This window comes from Psilocybe cubensis, chromosome 1, assembly GCF_017499595.1.
Source record: "Psilocybe cubensis strain MGC-MH-2018 chromosome 1, whole genome shotgun sequence".
In the NCBI taxonomy this organism is placed as follows: domain Eukaryota; kingdom Fungi; phylum Basidiomycota; class Agaricomycetes; order Agaricales; family Agrocybaceae; genus Psilocybe; species Psilocybe cubensis.
Genome location: NC_062999.1, coordinates 4,261,821 through 4,278,620, shown reverse-complemented (window position 1 = coordinate 4,278,620; position 16,800 = coordinate 4,261,821). Strand labels below are relative to the sequence as shown.

General features: G+C 45.7%; 4 protein-coding genes across 4 annotated transcripts; 2 read left to right on the top strand and 2 right to left on the bottom strand.

The window, feature by feature from the left end:
• Positions 1-45: 45 nt before the first annotated feature.
• Positions 46-6,010, top strand: JR316_0001442 (E3 ubiquitin-protein ligase ubr1; the record flags this gene model as incomplete). Its single annotated transcript, XM_047887246.1, has 7 exons — positions 46-389; positions 446-1,413; positions 1,464-1,691; positions 1,767-2,423; positions 2,478-5,634; positions 5,684-5,812; positions 5,872-6,010. The coding sequence occupies 7 exons, from the start codon at positions 46-48 to the stop codon at positions 6,008-6,010; spliced, it is 5,622 nt and encodes a 1,873-aa protein (XP_047754992.1).
• A 3,618-nt stretch (positions 6,011-9,628) lies between these two features.
• JR316_0001441 (uncharacterized protein) lies at positions 9,629-10,842 on the top strand (the record flags this gene model as incomplete). The annotated part of the gene is made up of 4 exons (XM_047887245.1): positions 9,629-9,764; positions 9,811-9,924; positions 9,980-10,752; positions 10,813-10,842. 4 exons carry the CDS (start codon positions 9,629-9,631, stop codon positions 10,840-10,842), a joined length of 1,053 nt encoding a protein of 350 aa, XP_047754991.1.
• Positions 10,843-11,206: 364 nt separating this feature from the next.
• On the bottom strand, positions 11,207-12,175 carry JR316_0001440 (uncharacterized protein; the record flags this gene model as incomplete). Its single annotated transcript, XM_047887244.1, has 1 exon — positions 11,207-12,175. One exon carries the CDS (start codon positions 12,173-12,175, stop codon positions 11,207-11,209), a length of 969 nt encoding a protein of 322 aa, XP_047754990.1.
• A 3,290-nt stretch (positions 12,176-15,465) lies between these two features.
• On the bottom strand, positions 15,466-16,467 carry JR316_0001439 (uncharacterized protein; the record flags this gene model as incomplete). The annotated part of the gene is made up of 1 exon (XM_047887243.1): positions 15,466-16,467. The coding sequence occupies one exon, from the start codon at positions 16,465-16,467 to the stop codon at positions 15,466-15,468; it is 1,002 nt and encodes a 333-aa protein (XP_047754989.1).
• Between the last annotated feature and the right edge of the window lie 333 nt (positions 16,468-16,800).

Here is a 16,800-nt window from a genome sequence, read left to right as displayed (position 1 = left end):
TGACTCTGATGTAACGCGTCTGTCTGTCTTCCACAACCATCGACCATGTCGGCACTCTCATCATTCTTTCCACCGAGGCGGCCGTTGTCCAACCATGGCGATTTCTTATCTGACCTTCGCTTCTCTTTGGAGATTATGCCTGGGTCGAGGAAATATGTGTTCACGCCGGCCGCACGCGCAGAGATTATCAGCAAACTTTACATCGCATTTATGGGGACATATCCAAATCTTTTTCTGCCTAGCGGCGTATCACAAGTTCCGCCGCATACTCTGCTGAGCGAGTATCAAGTCTCTGTAGGCTTTGCTGGGGCGGGCAAGGAAGACCCCATGGTTCCCGGGAGGCCATGCAGCCATATATTCAACAAAGGCGAAAGTTGCTACAGATGCAAGTGCGTAGAATCATTCACGTTCTGCACATGCAGAGTGTGTCCTAATGGATGTGAAGAGATTGCGCATTAGATGATAGTTGCGTTCTGTGTTCCCGTTGCTTTCATGCGACGGATCACTCGACCCATAACGTCAGCTTCTTCATCGCCCAGCAATCTGGAGGGTGCTGCGATTGTGGAGACGAAGAGGCATGGAGGACGGATATTAAATGTCCACACCATCCGCCTGCAAAACCTGGAGATCCTCAAGATACTACGCCTCGAGTCATACTGAAACCATTACCGAACGAAGTGCCACCAGCGCCTAATTACTCGTTTCGTGTGGCCGTTCCTCCAGATCTTAAGGACTGCATGCGACGAACGATTGGTTTTGCATTGGACTTCCTCCTGGACACTCTAGACTATTCACCTGATGAACCGACAGTACCCGCCAATGAGGCCGATCTTCGTTTACAACCTTCAGCAGACCCAATGATGAAGGATCAATATTGCATTGTCCTGTGGAACGACGACAAACATTCCTATGACGAAGTCACCAAGATTCTAATCGATCTGACGAACCGGACACATGAAGATGCAGCCGCTCTGGTTCGAAAAATAGATGAGCAAGGACGGGAAATTATCGACACGAACTCGAACATTACGCGACTGCTTGAGACAGCTCAGGCTATAACCCAAATTGACCTAGGCGTAACGGTCCGGAGAGCCTACGACACGTTTTGCGAACAGGTTGTGGGAGTGATTATTGAGTGGCTATTGGATTTGACTCGGAGTCGACTTGGTACGGATATGTTGGTCATTAGGGAAGCATTGGCGGCTGAATTGCTCAGTCCCAGACGGAGAGACGCTTTTACAAAGCATATGACACCACCGACTGCGTTAAACCTGGATTCCGAAATACCTAACGCTACAAGATTGGATACACTTCTTCTGTACCAAACAAGGCTCTGGAAGCGTCCAAGATTAAGCTTAAAGGAGGTTTATGCGTCAGTGATATCAGTGAGCAGAGCACATAAATTAGTTATCGGTAAATTATTTCTTCTTCCACTCTATCTTCAAGGTCTGACCAAATTTTAGCTGGACATTTTGCCAATATCTATCATCGAGTAATCGATGCATACCTGCTGGTTGACCGCGAAGCTGAAACGAGTATAAAATACTTTGCTCTTCAGCTTTTTACGGTTCCCTCTGTGTCGGGTCATATCGCCCGGAATCACAAACTTGTGCAAAGGTTACTAGCCATCATCACCAGTTTCTTCACCAACAGGATAGTTGAAAAGCGAATTGTATATGCAGGCCCATCTAGTATTACATCCCCTCCATCATCAACTTCTTCTGTCGGGTTTCCGTCTGTGGGTGCAGGAGTGGGAGCTTCAGCAGCAATAATGCCCCCTGCAACGGGCACTATAGATGTCGATTCGTTTCCATTCAAATCTAAGAGGTTCATGCCTGTATTCAGCGATCTTCGATACCTGGCGCACACTTCCCAAGTTCAGGATCTAATCGCCCATAATCCTTCATATCTTGTTGCGTTTGCATCAACATGTAGACTCTTCATGTGTTTAAACCCCAACAAAAGGGCGGTCGAGACACATGTTGAATATGAAACCGATGCGTGGATCAGCGTCTTCAACGTCACTCTCAGCCTGAGTAGAGTAATCAAAGTGTTTGGGGAGGCTTTTGGGAAGTCTACTACAGCCGAATTGATCAGCGCTATCGGGACGGTAGTACACCAGATACTAATGGTGTGCACTTTGGCGGAAGATCGTCTGGATCGCACAAAATTTTCCGCCCCCACTTTTCACCAGGTTGAATTTGGAGGCAAACGGTATAATACACTTCAATTTGATGTTTCAGAGGGCTGGGTTAGTTTCCATCATGCCTTACACTGGCTCCTAGCTGAGCTCCTCAAACACGTCGACCTTCTGGGCGAGGAAGAACTAAAGAGTGTAGGGATTACAGGAGGAATAAGGGAAGTGTTCGGACGTGGCGCTAGCGAACAAGCTATCCTGACGATTATCGATTTCCCATTGAGAGGTAAGTTTTTTTTGTTATTTATAATTTTGATGAACTGTAACTATTTGATTGCAGTGTTGGCTATGATTGCTCAAATACGGACAGGGCTTTGGGTTCGCAATGGATTCGCCATTCGCGGTCAATTATTGCATTACAGAGATTACATGCTTCGAGAATTGTGCTATGATCAAGATCTTTTCATTCTCCAAACTGCCCTTGTCATCATTCCCTCCGACCTCGTCATTGTCTCTATCTTAGATCGCTTCGGTCTGCTTGGGTATTTCTCTGGGTCTTACCTGCAATCTCAGTACGAAGGGACTCAACTCGGAAGCATGGTGGAGGAGGTTTTCTACGTGCTCATCACCATTTTGAGCGAAAACGCCAACGCCAGCAAAATGCCAATGCACCTTGCCATTAGGAGGGAAATTGTTCATGCCCTCGCTATGGGTCCATGTAGCTTTTCAGACCTTGTTAAACGTGTTGCAGAGCGCTTGGTTGACGACCCATCTTTCGAAGGAATGTTGCGCGAAGTTGCCAACTTCCGACCACCTGAAGGGCCTAATGAAACCGGCCTCTATGAGCTTAAGGACGAGGCGTACGACGAGGTCAATCCATTCTTTTATCACTACACACGGAATCGCAGAGAGGAGGTCGAGAATGTTTTGAGGAAAAGAATTGAAAAGCGCACGGGTAAGAAGGAGTGGGAGGTTGTTTTGACTCCAAAACCATTTGGCGTTACAGAAGGCCCGTACAAAGGCGTTAGTGACGTCTGGGAGAGAGATCTTATGATGCAAATAATGTTCTACGCCATTTGGAACGTTCTTGTTGTCACTGATTCAGGAACTGCAGGACCATCGCCACCCTCAGCAGAAGCTATCCTCGACCAAGCTTTGCATATGATCATGCTCGGTATGGTCGAACGTCCTAAAGGCTTCAGTACTCTTGCATCCAAAAAGGTGTTGGAAGGAAAGACTCTCATTGAGGTGCTATCCATGCTCGGAAGTCACGACAAATACGCCAAACTGTACAAGGCACGAGTGGAATGGATATTTAGTAAAATGCAGCCTCATATCCCCGATGAAATTCGACGAATTCGTGGAGAAGAGAATCTTGCGGGAAATTCCGGTGGCAATGGTCCTCGGTCTGCTGGCATCGACAAAGACGAGCAGAGGAAGAAGGCTGCGAAAAAACGCCAAGAAGCGATTATGCTTCAGATGAAGGCACAACAAGCGAGCTTCGCGAGCATGTTCGGACAAGGCATGGATTCCGGCTCAGAAGACGACAGTGACGGTGGTGATGGTGATTCCAGTATGGTTGGCGCAGATGGATCCGATGAAGACGAAGAAGTTTTGTTTGGAACATGCATCGTATGTCAAGAAGACTTGACCAACTTGAGTGCTGCGTCTGGAAAACCGTTTGGATCTCTTGGATTGATTCAGCCGAGTAGAATGATACGACGACATCCTGACACACAAGGCAGTTACCTCAACGAAGTCTTAACGGCCCCCCTTTCCTTGGATCGCACTGCTAGCACAAGCCCAAACTCTCCTGGCATTACCCCAAGCGCTCCAACCGTCACTTCATTCCCACCACCTCAAGCAGACTTATTGGATGCTCGTTCCACATCCCATAACTTCGAAGGCTTCCCATTAAACTATACACGGTTTGGGCTACATAGCTCCGTCTGCAGTCACTTAATGCATTTAGACTGCTTCCAGGTATATAGTGTCTCTATCAGGCAGCGACATCGGACGCAGGCGACGCGCAATCACCCGGAATGCATCCCTCGAAAAGAGTTTATCTGCCCCCTTTGTAAAAGCTTGGGCAATGTCATCCTTCCGGTAACGCAGCCTGACACTCGAACTCAACTCAATCCAGTCCCGTTTCCGGATTGGATAAGAGCGGCGGGTATCCATATTCTGAAGAGCAAACCCGATCCACTGTTGGATTCGCTTCAGTCTCGTAATGGTACAGGAGAGTTTGTGTTCTGGAGTGCTCAAGACTCGGGATATGCTACTGTTATCAGGAGAAATGCTGAAAGAGACAGACCCGATCCTGCTGATGGAGGAAAGATGCTCGACACCGTAATGGTGATATCCAAATCCATTTCACAGCAAACAAGGCATCTTCGTGACCGCATGGAACCAGAGAACTCGGAACGAGGAGCTGGCATTTATCTTCCTGAGGAATTGGTGGGGTATACCATAGCTGCAATGGAGATTTCCCAGAGAGGTGTTGGAGTAGATACTTCGAATTTGGGTGCTGAGAAAGGGACTATGATGGTCGACGCGATCTCAGAATCTCAGACGAGGATGATTAAGGGTCTCTTGGCCTGCTTGACCAAGCTCGTCGCACTCCAGTTCAGGAATCGGCCAGACGAAGGACGAGATGCTGTTCGACAAGCAATCATCAAAAGACTACTACCGGAATGGAGTCGTTCTTCACTGACGTCATTCTCTTACCCGCTTCTTCTAAGAGACCCCTTTACGATTCTGGTGGAAACGGCTGCTGTGGCTCCTGAGATGCTTCGGCATGTGCTCGTGCTGGCGTATTATGCGTGCCTGGCCCGCACTGTCATTGGTCTTGTTTACATTCTCAACAAGTTGCGGAATCACAACACAACACCATTGACGCAAAGGTCGCATGAGGATATTTTTGGTGATATCCGTATGTTCTTTATGTCAGTCGTTCGACATTCACCTTTATTCGAGCGCACGGCCATTTATGCCTTTGAAACATTTACCGAGGCTAGGATTGAGAAACTACTTTACGCCTTCACTTTACCATTCCTCCGTCGTGCGGCCATCCTCTGTCGGACCGTTTTACCACACTCGTTCCCAACGCCGATATTCAGCACAGATGACGTCTGCGAGTACACTCGCCTTTTAACAATGCTGGACATTCCTCCCCTGTCTGACCTTCCTCGTCAAGATACTCTCCAAAATGCGCTTTCGGGTTGGTGTGCTCATTATGGACATTCTCATGCAGCCGGCCAGATAAATTGCGGTATACTTTTGGATTACCCTGTGGCGTACCGTCTGGCGAGACTGCCTCTGGTATTGGATAGCCTATTCAATCGTCAGGATAAGGCGTTGATGTGTGTGAATTGCGAAACTTTCCCGAGCGATGCGGCTATATGTTTGATTTGTGGATCGACGGTATGCCTTCAGAGCAGTTGTTGTATTGATGAGGATTACAACAATCGGGGAGAATGCAATATGCATACTCGAGAGTATGTCATACCTCTTTAGATTTGCTCTAGATACTGATGTCCGATTCAGATGCGGAGGTACTATTGGAATTTATTATTGCGTTAAGCGATGTTCTGTGCTATACCTGAATAACGGTAATGGCACATTTACGCCTTCGCCCTACCTCGATGCGCATGGCGAAGTCGATCTATCTATGAGGTAAGGTCGACTGTCTCTTTACTTACCTTTTTTCATTGCTAACAAGGTTTGACACGCAGTAGGCGCGGCCGCAGACAATTTTTACACCACGCACGATGGGAGGTGATTCGTAAAACTTGGCTCTCTCATGGGATCCCAAGCATGGTCGCTAGAAAACTGGAAAGCAGTATGGATTCCGGAGGCTGGGAGACTTTGTGATATGAAATGTCATCAAGTTCCTTCTACAATATTGTATGATGATAACTTCCTGCATAATATAACACAGTTAAGTTTTAACAATTCGGCTTTCCATGGGTGTTTCTTAATGATGTCTTGAAATTGGTACACTTTAAACAGAAATTTCGTAATAATTAACCATGTCAGGTCGCCTGTAACAAATGAGTATTGTTTACCTCCTTGACATGGACTCTGGAGCAGGCAGGTACTCTTGGTAGGTGTCTTGATCTTTCTTGATGGTGCTACCCTTTGTACCAGCCTTGCCAGCGACCCAAAAAAAAACTCAAGGATAAGCATTCTTAATGTCGTGGTTGTTGTAAGAAAGACATTATTCGTTATTCAATAATCCTTGTGCAACCATCATGAAATATACCAGACAAAAGCCAAACTTACCACGAAAAAAAAAGTCGAATTGTCACTCGAACAATGAGATTATGACTCGGAGTCACATGGATCATCGTGAAGGAAAAAAAAATCCAAAAATAACTCATGTTGAGCATTTTCTTATTACAACACGTTGCAAATCGACAAAGACCTTCAGAGTTTCCCTCTGGTCGAAACCATTCTTCGTCTCTCAGAGATCGAGGTACTAATGGGACAGATCTATTCAATGTTCAATATCTTCCAGGGTATTCGCAATTCTGTGGGTCTTGCTCGCCGTTTGCTCTTTCGCGACCACTAGCCCGTCGAACCACCAAGCACCTCACATATCCCTGTTACACTTCAGTACTTCAGTCTCTACCCATCGAGATTCTCCTGCATATTTTTTCGTTTCTTGAACTCAAGCACTACATAATTTCCCATGCCGTGTCTAAAGACTGGCAGCGTCTCCCACCACTGACTGAACTTCATCCAATCCGCCGCCGCATGCTGGAACTTTACCACAGGATTATATCTACCCCGAATCATGAAATGACGCGCCCATGGACGCTGGAGAATATGCAACCGTTTGATAGAAAGACATACATCAACACACTCCTTGCCCAATATCCTGTCATTCCTGCAGAATTCCAAATGTGGATCCTCGAGTGGCCTAACTGCCTTGCTATTAGATGCACATGGCCCTCGCTCCCTGTCGTTTGGTCTGGATCGGAAAATCATCAACGAAGACTTGGCGTTAATTGGTTGGGATACGCTCCTACCTGCCCTCACCTATCTACAGTAGTTTATAGAAGTGACACCCCGGACGTGAAGGTTATACCTGCTCTCTTGATATGGAGAGAGCACGTCGTCACTAACTGGCTGATATTTGACCAAGACGAACCCGACCTTTTTGGTAGGGTATATGTCACCGATTTCATGGAAATGGAATCCTCTGCAGTGATACCCTATCCTGGGCAAGATCCGCGGCGTACAAACGAGCCGTATCCAGACTGGATTGCTTATATGGAATATCTATGGGAATGTACTGTCAGTGCATTGGAACTAAATCTATTACACCAACTTCCTGACGAACCACTCGTTCTACCTGTCGTGGTTGGATTCGATCAAACATGGGATGGTTCACTTCCTACGTTTCCATGGAGTTTGCGAAATGATGTCTTGAGGCTGGCATGGGATCACCAGCTTCCACTCTCGTGCCTTACTAACTTAACTTCCAAAGACTCGTAAGTCTTGATCACCTCATTCAGGATGCGAGTTATCGTTAATTCGCCTGATATTTGCGGTTGTTCTGAACCATGTCGGTTAAATATTATTTGCCAGTGATGGAAACGTCCTGCATAGTATCACACAGTTAATCATTTCAGCAACTCGGTATATCGCAATTCTTGTGTAGTTTCTGCGGCACTCATACGCTGGTCTCGTGTTGGTTATAATTAATTTTAATGCTGTCGTAATGCTTTGTAATTTGTGTACGATTTGTGTCGCGTTTGCCATAATGTGACTTGTACCTGATAATATTCGTTCCTCGCTCCGGTTCCGATGCTCGTCGATTTCACTTTGTAATAATTTGCTCCACTACAGTGGTGAGAGCAATCAGCTTGAAACACTACCGGCTGGGTGATGAGAGTTATACGCAGCACATTAGCAAGCGAGGTTTGTCTTCCACCGCATGCCCCAGATTCGGCGCGAGTCTTCGTCCCCCCAAGCTACTAATCCAATTACATTACATTTCAGGATAAGGAACCTCCTCACCAAAAAGGTATAGGAAACGTGTAATCATAGGACAACAGGTATGAGAAAAACTAAAATAGATAGGATGCTCACTTCTGACTACCATGATGTTTCCAGGCGAGACACAAATGACCAACACGGAGGACTTCGACTCGAGTCATTAACCATGAGGGTAGCGAATATTTTTAGTGAGAACTGGGTCTAGGGCCTCGAGAAGAAGGAAAACGCCACTGAAGGATGTAGGCAGGCTTGGCGCAAACGGGACGAAGGTGGATTTAACCGAGTGGCGACTGACAGTGTCTCCTTCAAGCAACTCACTACCTGGTCCAAAACGCACGCCCGTATATTCAAAGGATCTTTGCCCGATTAGAAGATCTGTTTTATTTTGAAATATCCTACAGCTCCAGTGACTCGATTCTACATCAACCAACAGGTAAAACTACGAAGCGAGCCCTATCTTATCCTGTGAAATAAAAAAAATAATAGCTTTTGTACAGCCTCGCTGCCTCTCTGCAGTCGCACCAGGCGGCTCATGTGTACCGTGCAAGCATGGCGACCATTAACCAATCTGAAGGTCCCCGCTGCGACAAGATTGAAGCTTCAGGTCGACATTCGACTTGAGCTGTGCATTTGGAATGCTGGAATACTTTTTACTTCTCAGAATGCCGGAATCAATGAAGAGGCAGAGGCGATTAACATCATGTTTCTCCTCATTCTCATCACTGATTATCTTTGCTTCGAGATCCAATAAGTCGCCTTGCATGTACAGTCGCTTTGAGAAAACCACCCCGAGATATGACTCGGCTCTTCATCTGATGTGCTATTATGGAGCACAGAAGCACCTGAGACTCAGTGGTGCAGGGATTACACACAACGTCAGGATTATGCCGAAATCTGGTGGAATAAAACTAAAAGTCGCGAACTCGTCAACTTATTTATACTACATCAGGAACGTGTTTAGAATGAGGCTGATTTGTGGGCGTTGGTGAAATCTGGCACGTATAACAAGTAAAAAAGACATTTACGACCGATTCCTGTCTCCGTACTACATAGGCAGGCCTTATCATTCATTCGATGCGTATACTACCCTTTGAAGATACATATGCCGGTATCATTACCTAAAACCTTTCATATCTGTTCATCTTTAAGCGCCCGTTGGGAGCTTTCCCCGGGCCGCAAAAAGCGAGAATCCCCGACCGGTCGCAATTATCAAGCTGACCTCGTTTTATACACCTGTGCTCTCGCCTTCTGGACGTAGAACATCTGATTACTCCATAAGACAACGAACATATGAACGTGTTGGGCCCATTATTGTGCTCCAGCAGCAAATCCTTGGGTGGCGTTTCAAAAACTTACCATCTGTCAGATCCATCTAGATAAACAAAACACGTAGTTGCCTCACATATGCCATCTCCTGAATTTATTTAAGCGCTATGCGTTTGCTCTAGGATGCACAAGTCCTAGCTTCGCTTACATCTTTTCCAAATGTCTGAACTTCCACCTCCATCGACACCACTGTCCGAGTTTTTTTCTCCGATTATGTTGGAAAACGATGATGATTACGATACTGGTGTCCCTGTCCAAAACCCACCAAAGCCCAAGAAGCTCAAAGTTCCCAAAAGTATGCAACATTCATCCAATAAATTCGTTTTTCTGATTTCTGTCAGCTGAGGCCGTCGAGAGGCTCCGCGAGCAACGATTTAGCGCTATCCTCCTCAATGTGAAGGAATTACAGAAAAACTTGAACAAAACTCTTCTTCATCCGGACAAATATCCACGACGTAAGTATACACCATATTATTCTTAAGAAATCCAGTTGATGAGTATTGATTATAGTCGAGCTTCCCTCTGATCTTGATTCAACTATACCCATAGAGACCGACTATCTCGAACGCATCTTTCATCACCACAGTAAGCAAGGATTGATACCCTCGTACTTCCGGCAGCTTCTGTCAGAGAGGGAGTCTCCTTCTGACAACAAGTTCTACCTCGAGATTATGGGTTCTGTGGCGTACAGTCTTCACCAACCAGCTATCAGATCGACAGGGCCCGACCGACTTCAGGACTTACGAAACTCTCTAGAGCGATATATGGACATACATATTGCCAACCGTGGAAGTCTCGAAAGTCTCCCTTACAGCTCCTTCTGCATCGTTGAGGCAAATATGAAGGATGAGATCCCTGTCCATTACGGACAGACGGCCCATCTCCGCGCCGTTGAACCACGGCTCACACCCGCAGAGCGGGATATGAACGTCCTCTACCGACAAGCATTGATTTATGTAGGCACTCATCTCACAGAGAATCAACCCACAGAGTTTCATCTCACGGAGACCAGCCAGACCACTCGAAGACCAACTCAGTGTGCCGAGGTCATTGCTTGGCCGTTTATTATGCAGTTTGCTCGGGATTTTCTTCGCAAAGGTCAAAAAACCAAAAGGATTGAGATTGTGTCGCTTACTTTAAGCAAGTCCGAAGGCCGGCCGGCAATACCATTCTGCACCAATTGCAGTATGCGTGCTAAAGGTAGGTGCAACGAAATCTTTGGCTTGCGAATTGTCGATGCCTCCCGGGCCCTAGGCCCGGATATCTACCAGTCAGAAGAAACGGTGAGAGCATGCCTAATTTCCAGTACTCAGCGTTCAGCAGTGTGACTCACCCATTTCTAGTTGTCCAAGTGGTCCGAGCTTGAAGACTGATTGCCACGCAGTTTAATAAAGAACCACCATCGTCTGAACATAAACATTGAGATTAGCACAGTTGATAGCAGCAAGATGGCAATATGTAAATAGCAATGTTGTGTACAATGATTATCACATATCGAGCTACTGTCCTACTAACTCATACATCGATAATGATGAATTATTTTCATGGAATAAAAACCACAATGTAAACCCTGTCTGTTCAGAGCCCAGGGGTACAACGATATCCAACATTAATCTCACCGCCATGGTTCGGATCGACTGTAATTATCGGGAGGTTTAGCCAAGTTACTCGCATCCTAAGTGATCAAGACTTACTGGTCAAAAGTTAATTAAAGTAGGCCACAAGGATTCGTGGGGTTTAATGGTTTTGCGGGTTGCGTGCCAGCCTCAAGACATCATCACGTTGTGCCCATGGAAAGGTGGGAAGTGTGGTATCCCATGCCATATTGTAGCAAACCACGATTGGTAGAACCAGTGGTTCGTCAGGAAGCTGGAGTAATGGGTTTACTTCCAATGCGCTGGCAGTACATTCCCATAGATACTCCATGTAGGCAATCCAATCTGGATACGGCTCGTTGATATACCATGGATCTTGCCCAGGATATGGTATCACTGCTGAGGTTGCGCCGTCTATGAAATCGTTGACATATACCCTACCAAAAAGGTCGGGTTCGTCTTGGTCAAATATCAGCCAATCAGTGATGGAGGTTTCTCTCCATATTAAGAGAGCGGGAATAACCTTTACGTCCGGGGTGCCCCTTCTATAAACTACTGCATATAGGTGAGGGTTGGTAGGAGCGTATCCTAACCAATTGACACCGGGTCTTCGTTGACAGTCATGGCATCTAGAGCGAAATACGGGAAGGGAGGGCCATGTGCATCTTATAGCAAGGCAGTTAGGCCATTCGAGGATCCACATCCGGAATTCTGCAGGAATGACGGGGTACAGTCTGAGGAGTCCATCAATATAAGTCTGCCTATCAAACGGTTGCATGTTATCCAGCGTCCAAGGAAGTGCCTTTTCGAAATTTGGAGTAGACATAATCCTTCTGTAAAGGTCTAGCATGCGGCCACGGATTGGATGAAGTTCGGTCAATGGTAGGAGACGCTTCCAGTCTTTACAGACGCCATGGGAAATTAAGTATGGCTGGAGTTCAAGAAACGAGAAAACATGCAGGAGAATCTCCACGGGTAGAGACTGAAGCGTAATAGGGACATGTGAGGTGCGTTCTATCTCTGGTGGCTCAATGAGCTGATGGTCGCGAAAGAGCAAACGGCGGGCAAAAAGCACAGTAGCTTTGCGAATGGCCTGGAAAGTATTGAGCATTGAATAGATCTGTCCCATTGATAATTCAACCTCTGAATGCTGAGGAGACGAGTTTGATCAGAGAGCTTTGAAGGCCTTTTTCTTGCCTTCGTCGATTTGCAACGTGGTGGTTGGTTGGTGAGAGAACGCTCAGGTTTGAATTTCTTTCCTCATGGATGGTGCGTCATGTGATGCATTGTCCATCTCGTCGCGGACACGGAAAGCGTCGGAATCTACCAATCCGGGAATGCCAAATTCAGATAACAAAGAAAGTAATCCCACCTGGAGGGTAGCCAGTCTACTCAAAAGAATATTCAATGTACCGAGGTCAATGCCTGGCCGTTTATCAACCGTTTATCATGGTGTTTGTTTGCAAATTACTTCGCGAAGGACGAGGAGACATGAGAATAGAAATTTCATCGTTTACTTCAGAAATATTGGATTATCGATTTCAGTCAGAAGAAACGGTGAGAGCATACCTGATTTCCAGTACTCAGTACTTTGCAGTGTAACTAACCCGTACCCGGTCATCCAGGTGGTCTGTGCTTGAAGACTAATCGCTATGCGATTTTAAAAGACTCCCTGTCTGTTGAGGATGGAAATTTAGATTAAAACTATGAATATCAACAAGGGGGCACCACGTAAATTGTAGGCCTGCTGCCTTACTACTCTACCGTTTCTGCTGTATATATACTGTCCATGATTAAGAAACATATCGTTTCTTAATTGGTTCTTTTACCTTACCGGTTTGAGTGTCACTGCTGTGTTCGGACAGACAGCAGCGTTACATAAATAGTATTTTTGTGGGCAATAATTATTAAATATGGAGCCACTCTCATCATGCATCGAGAGCGAGGTATCACAATTTTATTGAACAATAACCAAAACGTAAACCCCGTCTGTTCAGAACCTAGACGATCAAGACTTACTCATTATACGTTGAATTAGGTTATCGCCTTTGTCGTTTACGTACCAGCCTCAAAACATCATCGCGCAGACTCCATGGAAATGTAGGAAGTGAAGCATCCCACGTGCCATCGAACCAAACCTCAGTAAGATTGGGCTCATCAGGAACCAGCACCCCCTTAGGTAAGCAAAAGTTGGCTTACCTCCGAACCTTTTCAACCCTTCTGCACTCACACTATTCTACATTTTTGAACCACAGATATGTAGGTTATGCTTCTTTGAACACATCTGTGGTTTTTTTTTTCAAAAAAATTTTGATCTCAAGAAGTTATAAAGATTTTAATTTTTTTCCTTTTTTTTTAGTCTAACACGTCAGAAATGGTGTTTTCTCGAGTTTGGGAGATTTTCGAAAATTTGACAATGTTCTTTTGGCCGCTTATATAATGGTACACGTGACCACACGTGACAATAAGTCACGCCTAAGTAATACCTCTCAGACTCATTATGGACTTCCAGAGACTACAATTTGACCTCTGAGGTGTAATTCTATTATTGTGGGCATAAAGGCTAGTAGTAAGGATTGTATATGCACATTTATGAATTTTTTTTTTTTAAACTTTTTGTCTGAAACCATTTTCCGTCAACATAACTTTTGATTTTTTTTTCGAGCTGGATTTTGGCCGCTCTTGGCGCCAAGCCCATTGATTACGTAAGGGTGCTGGTTTCTGATGAGCCCAATCTTAGGTAGAATCAGTGGGTCGTCAGAAAGTTGGTATAATGGATTTTGTTCCAATGCACTGATAGTACATCCCCATAGGTACTCCATATATGCAATCCAGTCTGAATACGGCTCGTTAATACGCCATGGATCTTCCCCAGAATATGGTATCACTGCCGAGGTTTCGTCTTCCATGTAATCGGTGACATATACCCTACCAAAAAGGTCGGGTTCGTCTTGGTCAAATACGAGCCAGTCAGTGATGACATGTTCTCTCCATATCAAGAGAGCGGGTATAACCTTCACGTCCGGGGTGCCACTTTTATAAACCACTGCAGACAGGTGAGGGCAGGTAGGAGCGTATCCGAACCAATTGATACCAGGTCTTCGTTGACAACCATCTGATCTAGAGATAAAGACAGGAAGGGAGGGCCATGTGCATGCAATAGCAAGGCAGTTAGGCCATTCGAGGATCCACATTTGGAATTCTGCAGGAATGACGGGATATTGGGCAAGGAGTGTGTTGATGTATGTCTGTCTATCAAACGGTTGCATGTTCTCCAGCGTCCATGGGCGCGTCATTTCATGATTCGGGGTAGATATAATACTGTGGTAAAGTTCCAGCATGCGGCGGCGGATTGGATGAAGTTCAGTCAGTGGTAGGAGGTGCTGCCAGTCTTTACAGACGCCATGGGAAATTATATAGGGCTTGAGTTCAAAAAACGAAAAAATATGCAGGAGAATCTCTATGGGTAGAGACTGAAGCGTAATAGGGGCATGCGAGGTGCTTTCTATTTCCAGTGGTTCAATGAGCTGGGGCTCGTGGGCGACCAAACAGGGAACGAGAACTAGAGGTTCCTTGCGAGTGGCCTGGAAAGAATTGGATATCGAACAGATCTGTTCTATCGGCACTTCGGGCATTGAACGCTGAAGAGACATCTTAACCAGAGAAAAAGTTTCAAAAGTGTGTATCGATTGGCAACATCAGGGTGATGGTGTTACTTGGGTGTTGTTGTCGTTGTTGCAGTTTGAGTTGGTGTTGAATTTCCTTTCCTACTGGTTTTCCACGTGATTATTATCTTCACTGTGAGTCAGGTTTTCTTCAGGTGTTTGCCATTTCTCAGTTTTCGTCGGGTTTTTTTTGGGTTTTCTTTAACTGCCCTTACTATCACGTTTACTTGGCTTTTGTCTAGTTAATTTCCAGTACTCAGCACTCACGCTCAGCAGTATGACTACAACCGTTTATCACAGTTGTCCAAGCAGTGGTCATAGCTTGAAGTCTAAGTTGTGACTTGGTTGCGACGCATGCCACTTGTAAAAACCCACCGTCTGTAGAGCGTAAATGTAAATGTTTAGATTAGAACCGTTGATATCAGCAAGAAAGCGATAAGTAAATAACAATTCTGCATTCAACGGTAATCACACATCGAGCCGCTGTTTGACCAACTCGTACCTCGTACATCGATAACAATGATTCGCATTCGATGAATAATGACCATAATGTAAACCTGGCCTGTTCGGGAGTCCAGAGGAGTCCAGGGGTACAATCATATCCAACATTAATCTCACCGCCATGGTTCGTAGCGACTGTAACTATCAGGCGGTTTAGCCAAGTTACTCACATCCCAAGTGATCAAGACTTACTTGTTGGAAGTTAATTAAAGTAGGCCAGAAGGATGCGTGAGCCTTAATGACCTTGCCAACCGCGTGCTAGTCTCAAGACATCATCACGTTGAGCCCATGGAAAGGTAGGAAGTGTGGTATCCCATGCCATATTGTAGCAAACCACGACTGGTAGAATTGGTGGTCGGTCAGGAAGCTCGTATGTTGGGTTTATTTCCAATGCGCTGACAGTACATTCCCAAAGATACTCCATGTAGGCAATCCAATCTGGATACGGCTCATTGGTATACCATGGATCTTGCCCAGGATATGGTATCACTGCTGAGCTTTCGCGTTCCATGAAATCGGTGGCATATATCCTACCAAAAAGGTCGGGTTCGTCTTGGTCAAATATCAGCCAATCAGTGATGGAGTTTTCTCTCCATATTAAGAGAGCAGGAATAACCTTCACATCCGGGGTGCCACTTCTATAAACTACTGCAGACAGGTGAGGGTTGGTAGGAACGTATCCCAACCAATTGACGCCGGGTCTTCGTTGATTGGCATGCCATCTATAACGAAGAACAGGAAGGGAGGGCCATGTGCACGCAATGGCTAAGCAGTTAGGCCATTCGAGAATCCACATTCGGAATTCTGCAGGAATGACGGGGTACTGTGTGAGGAGTCCATCAATATAAGTCTGCCTATCAAACGGTTGCATGTTATCCAGCGTCCAAGGACGCGTCTTTTCGAAATTGGGTGTGGATATAATCTTTCGGTAAAGCTTTAGCATGCGACCACGAATGGGATGAAGTTCGATCAATGGTAGGAGACGCTGCCAGTCTTTACAGACGCCATGGGAAATTATATAGGGCTTGAGTTCAAAAAACGAAAAAATATGCAGGAGAATCTCCATGGGTAGAGACTGAAGCGTAATAGGGGCATGCGAGGTGCTTTCTATTTCCAGTGGTTCAATGAGCTGGGGCTCGTGGGCGACCAAACAGGGAACGAGAACTAGAGGTTCCTTGCGAGTGGCCTGGAAAGAATTGGATATCGAACAGATCTGTTCTATCGGCACTTCGGGCATTGAACGCTGAAGAGACATCTTAACCAGAGAAGAAGTTCTAAAAGTGTGTATCGATTGGCAACGTCAGGGTTGATGGTGTTACTTGGGTGTTGCTGTCGTTGTTGCAGTTTGAGATGAATTTCCTTTCCTACTGGTTTTCCACGTGATTATTATGTTCAGGTTTTCTTCAGGTGTTTGCCATTCCCCAGTTTTCACTGCCCTTACTATCACAATTACTTGGCTTTTGTCTAGTTAATTTCCAGTACTCAGCTCTCACGCTCAGCAGTATGACTACAACCGTTTATCACAGTTGTCCAAGCAGTGGTCATAGCTTGAAGTCTAAGTGCGGCTTGA